The sequence below is a fragment of the Pleurodeles waltl genome, chromosome 1_2 (assembly GCF_031143425.1).
Source record: "Pleurodeles waltl isolate 20211129_DDA chromosome 1_2, aPleWal1.hap1.20221129, whole genome shotgun sequence".
Classification (NCBI taxonomy): domain Eukaryota; kingdom Metazoa; phylum Chordata; class Amphibia; order Caudata; family Salamandridae; genus Pleurodeles; species Pleurodeles waltl.
Genome location: NC_090437.1, coordinates 356,091,278 through 356,109,958, shown reverse-complemented (window position 1 = coordinate 356,109,958; position 18,681 = coordinate 356,091,278). Strand labels below are relative to the sequence as shown.

The 18,681-nt window shown below is 44.1% G+C and overlaps 1 protein-coding gene across 2 annotated transcripts in view; it reads left to right on the top strand.

The window, feature by feature from the left end:
• RIGI (RNA sensor RIG-I) overlaps positions 1-18,681 on the top strand; it is a 484,815-nt gene that overhangs the window by 394,757 nt on the left and 71,377 nt on the right. For both annotated transcript variants that reach the window (XM_069239695.1, XM_069239686.1), the window contains exons 14-15: positions 2,397-2,545; positions 7,802-7,892. In XM_069239695.1, coding sequence (XP_069095796.1) covers positions 2,397-2,545; positions 7,802-7,892 — 240 coding nt within the window. The remainder of the gene's footprint in view (positions 1-2,396; positions 2,546-7,801; positions 7,893-18,681) is intronic.

Here is an 18,681-nt window from a genome sequence, read left to right as displayed (position 1 = left end):
GGACATGCTTAGAATCCCAGAGATAAACATATCAATGGTGTAATAAAGCTAGCAAAGCTTTGCAGTGATTATACACTAACACCTTAAGACATAACCTGATAGCCTCTTTTACCACTAGGGAAGGATGTGCTATTAAAGGGGATTCAAACATAGCATGAGCATTCACCACCTACTACAGGACTTCATACCTTTTGGATACATTGCCGTATCCAGAGGATTTGGCAAACTTCATGAGGGACCTCCTACTTAAAAACCTAAATATGGAAGAGAAACACTTGTTGGAATAGGTGAATACCGAACAGGAGCTCACAGAATCCCTCCAACAGCTTCAGCCATGTGAAACCATGGGATCTATTGATTTCTTGGACAACTTCTTTAAACTTTCAATGTCTGAATTTGCCGGAAAGTTTTCAAGATGATCCCAGAGGCATTGGAGAAGGGGTACTTGCCTCCAGATCTCCATATGGCTGAGATTGTAGGGATACATAATCGGGTCATCCACCTGGTCAATGTACATCCTGTTGATTTATTTTCATGGAAACAACATCGTTGCAAAGGCCCTTGCAAACCAGGTTTGTAAGATAATCAGCTCATTTATTAAGAGGGATCATTCTGGCTTTATGCCCAAATGCGTGACATGACATAATGTCAGAGGGGTCTTTAATGCATTTGTCCTTGCGCATGGGCTACAGGCTTACTGATGCTCTTCCTGTCTGATTTTGAAAAAGCCTTTGACTTAGTGGGGTAGGATCATGTGTTCCCCATCCTAGAGAAATTTACCTTTGGCCCCCAATTTTGTCAATATGTATGCCTGATTTATCGGCTCAAGATAGGATTGGGAGGGCCAAATCAGACACATTTGGAGGGCGGTGATGCTATGCTGCCACATGATTTCTTCACGAAGGTAAGCTTGACTCTTAGGACCTTCTTGTGGAATGATGGGGTGGTTAAGATTGCCCTGCAGAAATGCTTACAATCTACACAAAAAGGGGGTTAGCAACAGCTGACCTCACCTAGTACTGTAGAGTCTCCCACTTCATGATCATTAATGATTTGGTTTGACACGAATGACTACCCCGCCTTTGCATCTGAAAAGTGGGCAATGCACAGTGCACAATTATTACACTTACTGTAAGGGAAATTGACATAGCCCTCTCGCCCCATCTGCTACTAAGGTGAAACTAGAGATTGGTCAAGAGCTGTTCAAAACTCCGGGACGGAAGAGTAAACTGTAAAAGAGACCATCCCTGTGGGCTGGGAGTTGGCTCTCTAACGTGACCCAATTACAAGGTTTCCATCTTTGGTACACTATTGGTGTCTCTATATTGGGTGTAACTATTAAGGTAATGGTGCTAAAATCCTCCATTTTACCATTTTACAGGTTGAATATATCCATCGCAGCCAGATCTTTAAATATCTACAAGTGCAACATGCCTTTAGGTCCTACATGACAGATCTAACTGAACTCCCGAATTTTAGCTCGTTGGAAGCTAAAGTACTGACAGAAGAACAACGGGAACATAACATTTCCCAACTTTAAAGATCACTTATTAATAACATGTCTGGCACCTTTTCTGACCTATTTGAAATTTAGGAAAGAGACGTGGGCCCCTAATCAGATGACAAGCGAGGCTGCTAATGCCTCAGAATTTAGCTGCCTTACGTTCACCGTACCATGTAATGTGCTATGGAGAAGAGAAATGGTAGATTCTCTGTTTTGTCTCCGGTGCCTACATCAGCTAGAGGCTTGATGCACACAGTCTGGGCTTGCAGAATGATATTCCCTTATGGGAGGGGGTACTGTACGTTCCAGGAGTGGTTTTGGGTTGGCAGTTCCATGGGGAACCCAAGATAGCCCTTCTTTACATTAATGTGGACCTGTATAGTAATAGGTATAAGATGGCTTTGTTATGGGTCGATCTTCTGGTTGCCAAGGGGCACATTGCCAGCCCTGGTAAGAACCCGGGGTGGGTCAGTGTAGGAGTCTGGAGGGCCCAGGCTACGTGCCCAGGGGGTGTCCACATAAGGATCAAACGATATGGGTAGATTGGGCACAGTACAGAGGTATTAAGATGGAGCTTGTTGCTCAACGACTTTTGTCCCAGAAGGTGGAAATTTAAACCTTTTCAGGCACAATTTGATCCGCTTTAAACACTATTTGTGTTGTGGGGGAAGATTGGGAACAATTTCAACTTTGTCTTGATTTCAAGGATATCCCAACATAATGGGCAAATACTGGTTGATGTCAATTCTTTTATGTTGTCCCAAAACTCAATAAAATGTGTTATGAAAAAAAAGCAGTGACTTATAACCCGTGTGAGTGGCATGTCGTTGATTATTTGTGGTGACAACCATAAAGGCAAAGACAGTAAATGTTTTCTGATTTTGCCTTGTAGATAAAAAGCAGAAGTTGTGCGAGGTTGCCAGAGATGACTTGAATGAGAATCCCAAGCTGGATGACCTCATATGCATCTTGGATGATGAGTACCGCCAAAACCCACAGACGAGAACGCTACTCTTTGTCAAGACAAGAGCTTTGGTTACAGTAAGGAATACATCTGCTAACTTTTGAGTTAATGACATGCGTCAAGTGTACATGCAAAAGGTATCAGAATGTGGAACGGAGAGTTACAAAAGTGGAAAATGTTGTCTTACTGTTATGTTTCTTTTTTTTTAAGTTACAGGCAAACTACTAAACGGAAATCTAGAACTGACTGGTTTCAAGTTGTTGAAAACGAACTATGCACTTTTTGCAGTGCAGTATGTATGTGTGTATGCGTAAGTGGGCATGTGTGTACTTGTATCAAATTCTGGGGCAAAGTATGTGTGCACAATACTTTGTGAATAGACACAATCCACTGCAAATGATGCAGGCCGAGGTTTGGATGTTTTTTGTGTGTACACACACTGTGCTAAAATATTTCCTTTAAAAGTGCAATCATGAATTATTATAGAATATCTTTACCAAATGTAAAACACTCAATAAAATTGTTGAATAGAAATAAGGTCCCCTACCAAGCATATTAAATGGAAAAAGTTTACAAAGTCTACTGAAAACATAAATATAAATCCATATATATAAATAATTAAAAAATATATAAATGTTTCCCCTGAGGGGGAATTGGGGTTGCAAAAATTTAAAAGTAAAAAGCACCTTTAAGCACTTCCTTATGGTTCGTTCCTACAAATGTAATTGTGAACACAGATGTAGTAATATAATGCATGCTGCTGTTAACTAACTCAGTAAACAAATTGAGAAAAAAAAACTTTTAGCCCTTCCTATGACGTACTGCCCAGGGTTTCGCAAGTGACCTCACAAAAGACACTACAAATTAAACTGTTTTGCTTGAATCACTGATGACATTATCAGAGACAACACTGATAAGATCACCAATATTATAATTTATGACATCACTATTAAACACATCTGACAAGAGAGACAGGTGGGGAGGTTCGGAGATGGGCCCCAAACAACTGAGAGTCCATGCTGTTCTGTGTTCATTGTGACATCAATTAGACTAATTCGTTTGCAGCCATGTTGGTAGTACAAATGACTCTAGTCTACTCACCAATTCTTTAGTATTGCTCTCTCGTTGAGAATCACCACATATTTGTTCTTGTGTGTGACTGTTGCTTTAAACCTATGAGTATAATGCTAGTTTGTATCTTAAGCAATGTAACTGCTCTTTTGTATAGTGCTTGTATGTTGTAGTAGCTGATCCTATGCAAAGAGCTCAGATACACGTTTAGGTCTTTTACATTTTATTTTGTTAGAAATTAGGGCCCATATTTATACTTTTTGACGCTAAACTGCGCTAACGCAGTTTAGCGTAAAAAAATTTTGCGCCGTCTAACGCCATTCTGAAGCGCCATGCGGGCGCCGTATTTATGGAATGGCGTTAGCCGGCGCTAGCAGACCGGCGCTGCCTGGTGTGCGTGGAAAAAAAACACGTAGACCAGGCAGCGCCGGCGTAGGGGGAAAATGGCGTTAGGGCGTCTTAAAATGGGGCAAGTCAGGTTGAGGCAAAAAAATCGCCTCAACCCGATTTGCGCCATTTTGTTCGACGCCCAGACGCCATTTAAATGACTCCTGTCTTAGTAAAGACAGGAGTCATGCCCCCTTGCCCAATGGCCATGCCCAGGGGACTTATGTCCCCTGGGCATGGTCATTGGGCATAGTGGCATGTAGGGGGGCACAAATAAGGCCCCCCTATGCCACCAAAAAAAATTAAAAATATTAAAAAATTATACTTACCTGAACTTACCTGAATGTACCTGGGGTGGGTCCCTCCATCCTTGGGTGTCCACCTGGGGTGGGCGGGGGTGGCAGGGGGGGTCCCTGGGGGCAGGGGAGGACACCTGTGGGCTCATTTTGAGCCCACAGGCCCCTTAACGCCTACCCTGACCCAGGCGTTAAATAGTGGCGCAAATGCGGGGTTTTTTGACCCGCCAACTCTCGGGCGTGATTTTTGCCCGGGAGTATAAATACGACGCATTTGCGTCGCCGTCATTTTTTTAGACGGGAACGCCTTCCTTGCATCTCATTAACGCAAGGAAGGCGTTCACGCAAAAAAATGACGCTATTTGCCCATACTTTGGCGCTAGACGCGTCTAACGCCAAAGTATAAATATGGCGTTAGTTTTGCGCCGAATTTGCGTCGAAAAAAACGACGCTAATTCGGCGCAAACGGAGTATAAATACGGGCCTAGGTCTCTAGTTGGCAGAGGTATATGCCCTTGTCCAAGTAGGGACCACAATCCTGGTCAGGATAAGTCGCTACACAACCTAAATTATCCTGTGCTCACCCTCTGGTAGCTTTGCACAGAGCAGGCAGGCTTAAGTTAGAAGGCAACGTGTAATGTATTTGTGCAACAACTCATACAGTAACACAGTGAAAATACCACAAAAAGTACTCCACACCAGTTTAGGAAAATAGATAATATTTATTGGAAAATAATAAGACCAAAACGAGAAAAAAAACAATATGCACAAATCAAGATACCACGTTTTAAAGGTTTAAATGAGTCTCAATCCTTAAGAATCAGTCATGGTATCCTTTTAACACACATTACCTGGGAAATGTAAAAAATAACCAGGCACAGGGTCTGTAGAGAAGGAGATACGTTGAAAAGTAAGGCGAAGCATCGGATTTTCCAGTGCGGCAAAGACCATGCTTCATTTCTTTCCACACTGCAAAGCAATGCGTTGATTTTCAGGAGCACAGCCTTGGTACCTCATTGCGTTACGTGGACATTTTTACGCACATGGAAGATGCAGTGTAAATCCAGAACGCACTGGTAGGAAGAAGCAGGCACTGCGTTGTGCCGGTAGATGATGCCGCGATTTTCCAGCAGCAAGGCAGGCACTGCGTCAATTTGTGCAGGCATTGCACCAATCCCGTAGGGGATGAGTTGATTTTCCAGCCACGAGGCAGGCTCTGCGTCAATTTCTGCAAGCGTTGCATCGATGTTTTGATGCACAGGGATTTTCTTATCTTTGGTGGAGGCTTTGTTGGCCTGAGACTTCAGAACAGGAGGCAAACTCAATCCAAGACCTTGGAGAGCACTTATGGAGGAAGGCAGAGTCCTTTCAGCAGGGTTAAGGACCAGCAGGCAGCAGGCAACAATCAGGAGAGCAGTCCTTTCAGCAACGCAGTCCAGATGAGTCCTTAGAGCAGCCAGGCAGTCCCTCTGACAGAGTTCTGTTTCAGGTCCAGAAGTGTCTGATTTGGTGGGGTCACAGACCCAGTATATGGACCCAAAGGTGCCTTTGACGTAAAGGAAACTTCAAAGAGTGGTTTTGAAGAGCACACTTTCCCCTTTCAACCCAGCCCTGTCTACCAGGAACCCTGTGGGGGGCTACCAATCCTTTGTGTGAGGTCAGGCTACTGGCCTTTGAACTTTAAAAGAGAGACCCTCCACCCTTCTCCCCAGGGAAACTCATCTGTATGCAGAATGAAGATGCAGCTGAATGTCCTGTGTTTATGGCTGTCTCAGTGGAATGCACAAGGGAAGCTTTCAGCCAGCACAGACCAGACGTGGTTTGGAGACAGGCTGTAAGGCACAGATGGCAGTAAATGCAGAGAAATGCCTACTTTCTAAAAGTGGCATTTCTGAAATAGTAATGTAGAATCCAACTTCACCAGTAAGTAGGATTTCTTACTACCATTCCAACCATACCAAATATGACAAGTCTATTTCTCTTAGATCAGAAATTACCACTTAGTAGCATCAAAGGGAATCTTTAATGATGACCTATGGGAGGAGCTGGCTTCATAGTAGTGAAAAATGACTTTGGGAGTTTTCCAGTACCAGGACATGTAAAACTTATAAGTACATGTCCTGCCTTTTACTTACATAGCACCCTGCCCTATGGATTAGCTAGGGCCTACCTTAGGGGTGACTTATGTGCAGGAAAAAGAGAGTCCTAAAACCAGCAAAAAGGAGATCGGAAAAATGGAGGGTGGGAGTCAAAAAAGATGGGGGAATAGCACCCTAATCTGTCAGGTCTAACATTTATAAAACTGAAAATAAACAAATAAAATAAATAAGTAACTGCTTAAAAGCTTTAGTAAAATATGACTGCACTCAACAGTTCAAAGTTTTTCAAAGTTTTCCTGTTGCCATCTTGCATTTGCTACTCCAGAGTATCGAGTGATAGTTGTAGTCAGTACATTTAGCAAGTTATACCTTGAAAAACTGGAGTGTCAGAATGTACACTCCAAAGATGTTATCAGCCAACAGAGGCCCTGCTTTCCAATTTATTGCTCAGGCTTATTTACTGGTCACCTCTCGGCCAAAATACAACTTGGCCCAACCCACGCTTCTCTGGAAATCCTTGTAACATACACTCTGATTCAGTGCTTGTGAGGAACTGTAACTCACAAGCCATTGTGGCTTACGGACACTTGTGTGATGAAGTATTCCTTCTCTCCTCCACCTCATCCTGGGCACCTCCTCCTTCTCTGGAGGTGATTACCCACAAGTATCACAACTCTCTCTCTCGGGGGAAACACCTAACAGACAGCATATTGCATTCACTTTCAGAAAGTGTGGGACTTGTTTCAATGGCTGTGTTCCAGTGTCATGAGCTCTTGGGGGGAAAATGTTAGGTTCTAAGAATGGCCCCCTGGATCAGTAGCCCTACAGTGGTGACTTGAAAGTAAGACTGTTTCAAGTACTGCCAACATATGAATTGCACCATTTAGAGAGTCATCTGTATACTTTTTTGTCTGAAAAGTATTAATGAAGTTATGTGAAATGGATGACTCCAAGGAATCATTCCACTAGTGTGTTGAGTATAATAGGAACACGTCCATTCTCCAGCAGGGGGCTCACTTTGGTATGGGGTGATCCAGATGAAGGAGTTTCTGTGCTACATTCCTCCTATGTTGGTGTTCACAGGGCCAAAGCTTTATAAGATTTACTGTTTTTTTGTGGGTTTCAATTCAACTTCTGGCAGGGCCCGGGTTCCGTTTAGGTGTAGCTATAGTGAGAAAAGTTGGGTTTAAAGTATTTTGTGACATTGCATAAGACTGGTGCCAGATGAACAACAAAATTATTAGAATGGATATTAAATGCAAGCAATATTTCCCTTTTAGGGCCATACTTAAGATGGGTAAGCTTTTCATAGAGAGTGGTCTTTCAATTCGTAGCTTTCTGCTTCTACAACAAATTTTCTTTCTGTTCAGTGTAAATTTAAGGCAACTGTTTTTTCAGAAAGAGGTACACAGCCAGGTGAATGGTCCTGTTGGGTACATATTTTAAATGCAAATCAACAAATGACATATGCTTTTTCCAGGCTTTGAAGAACTGGGTTGAAGAAAGTGAGGTCCTCAGCTACCTAAAGCCAGAAGTACTTATCGGACGTCGAAGGAAAGACGAGAGCACAGGTGAGAAAAGCACAAAGAATGGTTGCCCCGAGGCCACCTCATCAAGGAAACTAAGTAAATTCCGATCTGGTTTTCAGGATTTCTCAATCAATATGTGTGTCACCAATATAAATGCAATTATTTTCAGTGGACTATATTAGCTGTATTATACAACGTCCTGCAGGTGTGTTCGTCCTTTTCTTGCACCCACAAAGCACTTTGATATCAGAGGAGAGGCCGCAGATGCCTGCACAGCCCCTTCTACAGTATGAATATTTGGAAATATGAATCACACCAGTGTGATCGCAAGAGACATTCCCTCATTTGCAGCATACTCCTTGGAAGGGTGTTGCGGGTTCCCCAAAGTCCTTCAAGTATGTGTCAGTAGAAGGGTGCAGTAACTCACTGCAACACAAAAGGATGATGGACAGAGTGCTGAAACCTTTCAAACCTTTCACCCCCAGTCACAGATCTGGGTTAACTCCATTGTTCTTTTGTTCACCATGCCACCCCAGTTTGAAAATAACAACGGATTAAACCCTGATCTGGAACTGGGGTTGATGTTTGAAAGGTTTCAACACTCCAGCTATCATTTTATTTTGTGGCTTTGCTATGTTTGCCCTACGTGGCCAAGATATGCCCAGACGTGGGTCCCTTGCTCACTGCTCCACTGGATTGATGCTAGTCTGGCTGATTAGGAGTGATACCCCAAGACCAGTCCCAGGATGTTTGTTTTCCGGTCCAGGGAAGACTTGGCTTGGCAGTTCGGGCTGAACTATTCCCAGGGGGAACAGGATCAAGACTGATTTGCACATGGCTGGGTCCAGACTGAGGTGACATGGCAAGCAAACAAACTTTGGATTAAACCCAGATCTGTGGCTGGGGGTGACTGGTTGAAAAGTTTGAACACTCCATCCATCATTTTATTTTGTGGTGTTGCAATAACTCACTGCCCCTGCCAGCAAGAGCACCCCTACTCCCCCTTCCAAGTCCAGCCAGTTCAACTCCAATGAAAGACTGAGCCTGGTTTCAAACAACAGCACTGCCTTTCACTTGTGCCCTTTAAGCATCACAGATGTGAACTGTCAGATGTTGGCATGCCCGGAGGACAGCCTTTTTTAAGTGTACTTGGGTACAATCTACCAGTCTGCTCCAAGCGCACTGACTTAAGAATGTGCTATGGCGCTAAACAAGACAGTGTACCTGATATATAAACCAGGCCTATAAGTATGTTTGATAGTCATTTTGAAACTAGGCTGAACAGAGCCCCGATTGTAACAGAATTAATCTTTTTGGAATCTAAAAGTACACAATTAATATAAGTAAACATTCATATAGACCAGGGGTCGCCAAACTTGTACGTAGTGAGAGTTACTGCTGATCATTGAAAATCATAGTGAGCTACTTAAGACTGAACAACTCATGCATGGTTACTAGACATCTCCACGGCCAGCTTTATTGACTTTAGGCTTAGTGTTCATAAAGCCAGATACCATGGTTTGAGCAAAATACTTTGTCTTGAGGCACCATGACAGGGCTACCATATGTGTTAGTGAGAGTGTGGTCTTTGGGGGATGTATGAACATTCGGTGTATGGATGACTGAGCGCCTGTGTTGTATTTACTTGTGGCACGGGACATACCTTTCACCATATGTGACACCATTACATATATTACACAAACATAAAACTATTTTTCTTTAAATGGGAAAAAATTAAAGTGCAGAAAAATGGTCTGTAAAAAAACATTAAAAATATGGAACATTTTTCTGCACTTTAAATTTCCCCATTTAAAAAAAAACTGTACTTTTCAGTTACACATACTGCATAGCCACTGGAAGCAAGATACCTGCTGTTTGTAAATGAGACACATTAAAATGGCAGAACATTAAAACAAAGAGTTAACTTAACATTAAGGTAACTTCTCATTTTAATTTTCTCCTATTTAACACCATTCAGAAACATTAATTTGTTCTCACCCTCCAATAATGTGTTGACAAGGACTTTTATTTAACAGTTCAATACCTCTTTGCTTCAGTTTTTCCCTTCTGTGCCCCAACTGCAGCATGGGTCGTAAATCTGGCTGAGCACTGCTCATTATCAGACCCTGCAATCTGCACCCTGATGATAATAATGCAAAACAAACACAGCCTTCACTTAACTTTAGAAGGAAAATGTGACCTAAGGCTTATTTGAAAATAAACTTAGGATCACAAGCTACTCTGAAGGTGTCTGGGAGCCACTTGTCGTTCACGATCGACTGGTTGGAGACATCTGATATAGACCAACATTGCTGTAAAATTCCTTTTTCATCTCCATCATAGACTACAAGTACATTATACTGGAGACAGCATTTTTTTCTTTTTAGCATTTTTTTAGGATTTTGGTTTATTTACCTTTTCAAGTCTTGTCTACAGATAGCTCTAGTGCTCTGTTGAGCCAAATCTATTGTTTTTAATATACGTAGAGTGAGCTTTCACACAGTCTCAGGCTCATGATATGATGACTTTGGGCCTGATTTAGGCAGAGGGGAATACTCTGTCACAAATGTGACGGATATCCTGTCTGCAGTATTACAATCCCATTATATCCTACAGGGATCGTAATATGGCAGATGGGATATCCATCACGTTTGTGACGGAGTATTCCAGGTTCTAAATCAGGCCCTTTGTTGTCTGTCTCAGTTGTCTCCTCTTGATTTGATGGTTTTCCTCCCTATTCTTGTGTTTGTCTCACACAGGAGCATTTCATTCTGACAACTCTCTAATTGGTTGACTTCTATCCTTCCACTGCTGACTTTGCTTGGTTTCAAGTAGCTACTTTTTTTATTTTCTGAGGGCATGTGTTTTATTGCTTTCTCTCTCCGATGTGCTACTTCCCCTTTCAATTCCTCTTCCTGTCCTTGATGCATCTCCTCTCCTCAACCCATTTTTTTAATTAAACCCTACCCAACTCCTTGTGCAGCCCCACTCCTCTCACCTCTCTGCTGCATTTACTTTCCCCAACAAATGCCCATTGTACTCCTTTTCCCCTACGACTCCTTGTCGCATTCATTTTGTTAAATAGATTTTTTAATTATTTTTCATTTCTGAGGACACTTCGGCAGCAACTCACTGCTGGTCCGCTCCTTTCTTAAAATGTACTTTCATGCATTTTTAACTTTTTAAAATTCATTGCTTTATGACTGGCATCCACCATCTTGGAACAGTGTTTAAAGAAAAACAAACTGACTGCGACATCATGGCAGTTGTGCACACAAACGTCATCACTCATGTGCATGCATCATCACACATGCATTCATCACAGCGTATGCATGTGCACTCATCAACAATCAGGCATCACAATGCATTTCATGACGGGTGCTTGCTCATGCTTTGTGACTTATGTTAGCCATCTCTTTATGGGTTTCAAGATTGGCAGAAAACCCATTCCAATATTGCCAGACATGCATACACATGTATCTTGACACATGTGTTCCCATGCCGGTCCAAACAAGCATTGGCAAAGCCAATAGCTCAGTTATTTAAAGCCGAGACCTTTTGGCTTTGCAAATTCTTCACTAATGTGGGCTAAACATAATCACTGTAGGGTCAACCAAGAAGCAACAGAGAAGCAACACAAAGAAATGGATTGAGAACTGGCAACCAGTGGTGGGTGGTGGCAGGCATAAGTGGTGGGGCAAATAAATTAGTCATTTTGACCCACTGACAGACACTGAGACATTGTGAGTGCCTTTAGGGTCAACACCAAAGGCAGTCTTTATAAAGGACCATGACTGAAAGCTATGGAGCTGAGGATGAAGGCAGTGCGAGTTTCTCGCAGTGCCTGTCACAGGGTCATAACATTAAAAATAAAATACACACATTAAAAATAAAATATGTAATTACCCACTGGCTCGCCTCCTTCAAGCCTCTTCTCTGTGTTCCTCAGTACTGCAGGGACCACGTGGTTGCAGCACCCTTTACCATTCCAGATGCTACTTTCATGCTGCTTATAATGTTAAGCAGCATGGGAGAAGGATAGGAAAGTACCCTCTTTTTGGCATGATTACCCCCACTTTTTGCCTGCTGTCAGTGTGTTTTTGACAGTGTTTTACCCAGGACCCCAGTGACTGTGCTCTCTCCCGCTACATTTGGTTGCTTAGGACTTAGCACACACCACAATTGGCATACTGGTGCCCCCATATAAGTCACTAGTAAATGGTACTTAGGTACCCAGGGCATTGGAGCACCAGGGGTTCCATGTGGGCTGCAGCATGTATTCTGTCACCCATGGTAACCCATGCAAAATGTGTGTGCAGGTCTGCCATTGCAGGCTGCGTAAAAAGGTGAATGCACCCTTTTACAGGTCATTGCACAAGGTCACTGTAAGTCACCCCTGTTGCAGGTCCTCCTAGCCCAGAGGGCAGGGTGCAGGTACCCGTGTGTGCAGGCACCCCTGCATGAGCTGAGGTGCCTCTATAAACTCCAGCTCCATTTCCCTGGACTTCATAAGTGCAGGGAAGCCATTTTACCCGTTTACTAGACACAGGTCACTCCTGTGTCTAGCTACATAATGGTAACTCCGAACCTGGGCATGTTTGGTATTAAACATGTTGGAATCATACCCCAATACTGTTGCCAGTATTGGTTGTATGATTCCATGCACTCTGGGGGCTCCTTAGTGGACCTCCAGTATTGCTCCTGCCAGTCTACTGGATTTTTATTCTAGGCAACCTGCGCTGCTGCCAATCCTCAGACAGATTTCTGCCCAGGCAGAACAAAGGATTTCCTGTGGGAGAGGGAGACAACACCCTCTCCCTTTGGAAATAGGTGTTACAGGCTTGAAAGAGGTAGTCTCCCCAAGCCACTGGTATGTTTGAAAGGGCACATTTGGTACCTTACCTTGCATAAACCGGTTTGCACCAGTGCAGGGACAGTGATCAATCCATCACCACCCCAGGGGTGGTGCCACAGCTCTTCCAGGTGGCCGCTTGATTCTGCCATCTTGTATCAAAGGTCCCTGGGAGTATCTGAGTGGCCAGGTCAGGTAGGTGATGTCACAGCCCCCTCTGAAAGGCGGGCATCCTGATAGGTGGGCACCCTGCTAGGTGACCAATATCCCTTCCTGGGCTATTTAGGGTCTCCCTCTTGGGTTGGTCTTCAGATTCGACATGCAAGATTCCAGCAGGACTCCTCTGCATCGTTTACTAAATCTTCTGGCCAATGGGACTGCAAATGGACCCTCCAAAAACTGATAATCTACAACTCCAGCAACGACTCCGCTCTGCAACATTGTTTCTCCGGTTCCTTCCAGCAACTGCAACACTTCCCTGGCTGTGCATCCTCTGAGGCAGACAAGTCTTCAGCCTGCACAAGAAGCACAAAGGAATCTCTCTTGGAGTGAAGGAATGGTGCTAAAGCTACCATGAAAGCAGCATCAGGATTGGTGTGAATGGCTTGCCGCTCAGAGATAACCCTGGGGTCTGTGCAGTTTCTCCAGCCCAGCTGTACAACACAGTCGGGCTGGAGAAACCTAAGTGCCTCTGAGGCGGCTAGATAAACACACATGCACACTTAGGTGCACTCTCTCCTCCTCCCACCCCCACCTTCTGTGGCCCAACCCACCCCTCCCTTAACATGCTGCTGGCTTTCAGGAGTCAGACTACAAGAATGAGAGATCTGGGGTACGGGTGTCTGATTTCTCCATGGTGTAGAGTGAGAAGGTCCTGCCTGTTTGGCAATTTTTCATGGGGAACTACTGACAGTTTAAGGAGTGTGGTAAACCATGGTTGCCATAACCATACGTATATTGTATCTAGGAACCCCCTGAAATAAATGTAGGTTTATGGGGCAAGGGAAAATAACAAAGCACACAAAGGAAAACCCCATAGGCAACCAAACTTAACTTTATCTACTCAATATTGTACGTAAAGTAATGCCTGAGAAGGTGATAAATGTTTCTCACTTCTACTTTATTCCTCATAATATTGTATAGCATTCAGTGATTTTATCATACATTATCTAGCTATACAACTTTTATTTATAAATAATCTCTAATCAAAAATGTAAATCAAAAAACTGAAAAACACCATGCCATTCTCCACCACTGATTAAATCACCCTCATACATGCCACAATTGCACTACACACATTACCAAGTATACTTTCACAATATATCCGAAAGACAGCTTAACATCTTATCAAAATTCTCTATATACAGTTACATGCAGCCTTCAGTAGATTTGAACACTAATTGAAATTCATCAGTTCTTTAATTATGACTACAGTCATATAATTGTTGTTATATTATCTGCTTTAGTGTTCCTTTTGATGTCTATGATTTAAATCACAGATTTCTAAATTGTTGCTTCAGATGTGATTACTGTTACATCCATGGCTCATTGATTTCCATTTCTTTATTATAATATCAGTGGCTCCATTAATTTAGTTTCTACGCATGTTTCGGTGACTCGCACCTTCTTCAAGAGAGCCACTCCAATGATACATCCAATGAAAATGAACAGCATAATGGGAACTGCATTCCACTCTCTTACCACAAACTCACTCTTGAGGAGCACAAAGGGCTCCCAAATCTTTCCAAAAATAAATGGCCAAATGCAAGTCTATGGGTGCAATAAGATCTTGCATCACAGGATAATCAATAGCAAGACGTACTGGCCACATTATAATTGCCGCGGTACACTAGATGCCAGCAACTGGGCTGGGGCAAACATTGCTTTAAGCCTCCTTTGTTTTATTTGTAACCATGTGGGAGTCACCAGGATTAGGGTGAGAAACGTCTGCCAAAGTTTTCAAACCTCAAATGGAAACAGTGGGAGAGTTGGAAAATCGAAAGCAAATATCCCTGACCAAGTCATCCATAGTGCATTGAATTGTGGGAACCTGGAGACAAAGTTTGGGCATTTGGCAGTTTCTGCTGTTTTGAAAAAGATCTATTTGTGGCTGTCCCCAATGCTGGATGTATTGGAGGAGGCCCTGCAGGTGGAATTCCTACTCGTGGACTTGTTCCTGCCTCCTGCTAAGGAGATCTGCAAAGTCAGTCTCTACTCCTGGTAGGTTCTCTGGTAACAGGTGAATATTGGATCAGAGACCCCACTTCCAAATGGTCTGGGCTAAAAAAGAAAGCTTTGGGGAATTGGTGCCCCTTTGTGTCTGGAGATAATACATGGCTGTCATGTTGTCCGTCTTGAGGAAGACTCCCTTGCCAATTAGGTGAGGAGGAAGGCTTTCAGCTCTACGTGAACAGCTAGTAATTCCAGGTGATGTATGTGGAGATGTCTCTGACTTGGTGTCCTGTGACCCTAAACAGTTAGATCTTGAGAATGCGCTCCGCATGCCGTAAGGGAGGCTTCCGTTGTTATAGTTCTCTGCCAAAGTGGGTCTAGGAAAGGCCAACCTTTTAACAGGTTGCTGGTGTTTCACCACTCCAGAGAGTGCAAGCGTGATGGCTGACCAACGTTAGAGCTTCCAATTGATCCTCTGCTTGAGTCCATTGGTGCACTAAGCATTCCTGCAAAAAATGCATGTTTAATCTGGCATGAGGTACTTTGGCTATACAAGAATCCGTCATACGTAGGAGACGCATGACTATCCTCACCTTTACCTGTTGATCTGGTTGAAATTGGTGAATGAGTGCCTGGAACGATTGCATTATGGCATTACTCAGGTAAGCTATTCCCAGTTCTGAATTTAGAATTGCTCCCAAGTAAGGCTGAGATTGAAGGGGTTGGAGGTGGGAAAAGTCTGTGTTCTGCGAAGTGTAATGCTGGGAGGTGTAGAAGTGAGCTCCAGACAATAACCATGCTGGTTGGAGGTGATGTTTCACCAGGTGGGAAAGAACCCTTGTATTTGACCCCGACAGTTGTAGTTTGATGAGGGAGAGTGAATGGTAAGTCAGGGTTTTATGCTTGTGGTGGATGGTTTTGTAAATTCACCTATACCTCTACCTTTGGAGTTGTTACCCATGTATGAACCTCAGTAGTATCCCCTAGGCAAGTTGGTGTGGGTCTAAGGCCATTGGTATGAGGTGAAGGTCTTGGGGGAGGTGGCCTTAGAGCATCCATGGTAAGAGGAACGACAAAAGGAGTCATGGTGAGATGGTGCCTGCAATACTGCCATGGCCTTAGCCATTTTGTTATCCCTTTTGATTTTCTCAAGGAGGGTATATCAACTTGAGGACCAAAAAGATGTTCTCCATCGAACAGGAGGGCCAGAAGATTTTGTTGGACCTTAGGTTTAAACCCTGGGACCGAAGTCCAGCATGCCTGTGTAATCGTACGCTAAAATGTATCCCTCTCGCCACAGTATCAGCAACATTGAGGGCACATAGAATAGTAGTATTAGATATTAATTTGCCTTCAAAGACAGTTTGGTATGCCCGTTTCTTATTTCATCTGGGAGGTATTGGAGTATCTCCTCCATCTCATCCCAGAGACCCCTGTCATATCCGGAGAGGAAGATGATAGAATTTGCGATCTGCTTGTGATTGACAGATTGGGCGGTCACTCCCTTTCCATCTGCATCAATCTTTTTACTTACTTCATCTGGCAGAGGTGTTTGTGAATTGGCTCACCTTAGTAAATCTGGCATTGCTTCAAAATCTGTCCATGCTCAACCCATGGAACGCCTCATCCGATTATATTTATTTACTAATCCACACGTAAGTCACGCACAGCAGCTTTGCATGACTTAGTAAATGGCAAAAAGGATTTTGCATCGGGACTGCACCACGAAAGTGACACAAGCCTGACGCAAAATCTTAGTAAATCTGGACCCCAATGTACAAGAAATTACTATGGAAGTTTAAAAAGAAAGCATTTATTTAAATAACATTATGGGCCTGATTTAGATTACGGCGGAGGAGTTACTCTATCAAACGGTGACAGATAGCCCGTCGGCCAAAATATAAATCCCATAGAGTATAATGGGATTTATATTTCAGTGGACATGCTATCCGCCACTGTTGTGACGGAGTAACCTGTCCACGAAAATTTAACGCCGGCTAACGCCATTCCAAAGGCTCCATGCGGGTGCCGTATTTATGGAATGACGTTAGCCGGCGGAGCTGCCTGGTGTGCGTAAAAAAAAATGACTTACACCAGGCAGCGCCGGCGTAGGGGAAAATGGAGCTTGGGCGCCAAAAAATGGGGCAAGTCAGGCTGAGGCAAAATTTTCGCCTCAACCCGATTAGCGCCATTTTTTTTTACTCCCAACCCCCATTGAAATGACTCCTGTCTTAGCACAGACAGGAGTCATGCCCCCTTGCCCAATGGTCATGCCCAGGGGACTTATGTCCCTTGGGCATGGTCATTGGGCATAGTGGCATGTAGGGGGGCACAAATCAGGCCCCCCTATGCCACACAAAAAAAAATAAAAAAATACTTACCTGAACTTACCTTAAGTTCCCTGGGATGGGTCCCTCCATCCTTGGGTGTCCTCCTGGGGTGGGCAATGTGAGAAAGTAGCCTCTTTCTAGCCTTGTTACCCCCACTTTTGGCCTGTTTGTGAGTGTATGTCAGGGTGTTTTCACTGTCTCACTGGGATCCTGCTAGCCAGGGCCCAGTGCTCATAGTGAAAACCCTATGTTTTCAGTGTGTTTGTTATGTGTCACTGGGACCCTGCTAGTCAGGACCCCAGTGCTCATAGGTTTGTGGCCTATATGTATGTGTTCCCTGTGTGGTGCCTAACTGTCTCACTGAGGCTCTGCTAACCAGAACCTCAGTGGTTATGCTCTCTCTGTACAAATTGTCACTAACAGGCTAGTGACCAATTTTACCAATTTACATTGGCTTACTGGAACACCCTTATAATTCCCTAGTATATGGTACTGAGGTACCCAGGGTATTGGGGTCCCAGGAGATCCCTATGGGCTGCAGCATTTCTTTTGCCACCCATAGGGAGCTCTGACAATTCTTACACAGGCCTGCCACTGCAGCCTGAGTGAAATAACGTCCACGTTATTTTACAGCCATTTTACACTGCACTTAAGTAACTTATAAGTCACCTATATGTCTAACCTTTACCTGGTAAAGGTTAGGTGCAAAGTTACTTAGTGTGAGGACACCCTGGCACTAGCCAAGGTGCCCCCACATTGTTCAGAGCCAAGTCCCTGAACTTTGTGAGTGCGGGGACACCATTACACGCGTGCACTACATATAGGTCACTACCTATATGTAGCTTCACAATGGTAACTCCGAATATGGCCATGTAACATGTCTAAGATCATGGAATTGCCCCCTCTATGCCATCCTGGCATTGTTGGCACAATTCCATGATCCCAGTGGTCTGTAGCACAGACCCTGGTACTGGCAAACTGCCCTTCCTGGGGTTTCACTGCAGCTGCTGCTGCTGCCAACCCCTCAGACAGGCATCTGCCCTCCTGGGGTCCAGCCAGGCCTGGCCCAGGATGGCAGAACAAAGAACTTCCTCTGAGAGAGGGTGTGACACCCTCTCCCTTTGGAAAATGGTGTGAAGGCAGGGGAGGAGTAGCCTCCCCCAGCCTCTGGAAATGCTTTGTTGGGCACAGATGTGCCCAATTCTGCATAAGCCAGTCTACACCGGTTCAGGGACCCCTTAGCCCCTGCTCTGGCGCGAAACTGGACAAAGGAAAGGGGAGTGACCACTCCCCTGACCTGCACCTCCCCTGGGAGGTGTCCAGAACTCCTCCAGTGTGCTCCAGACCTCTGCCATCTTGGAAACAGAGGTGCTGCTGGCACACTGGACTGCTCTGAGTGGCCAGTGCCACCAGGTGACGTCAGAGACTCCTGCTGATAGGCTCCTTCAGGTGTTAGTAGCCTATCCTCTCTCCTAAG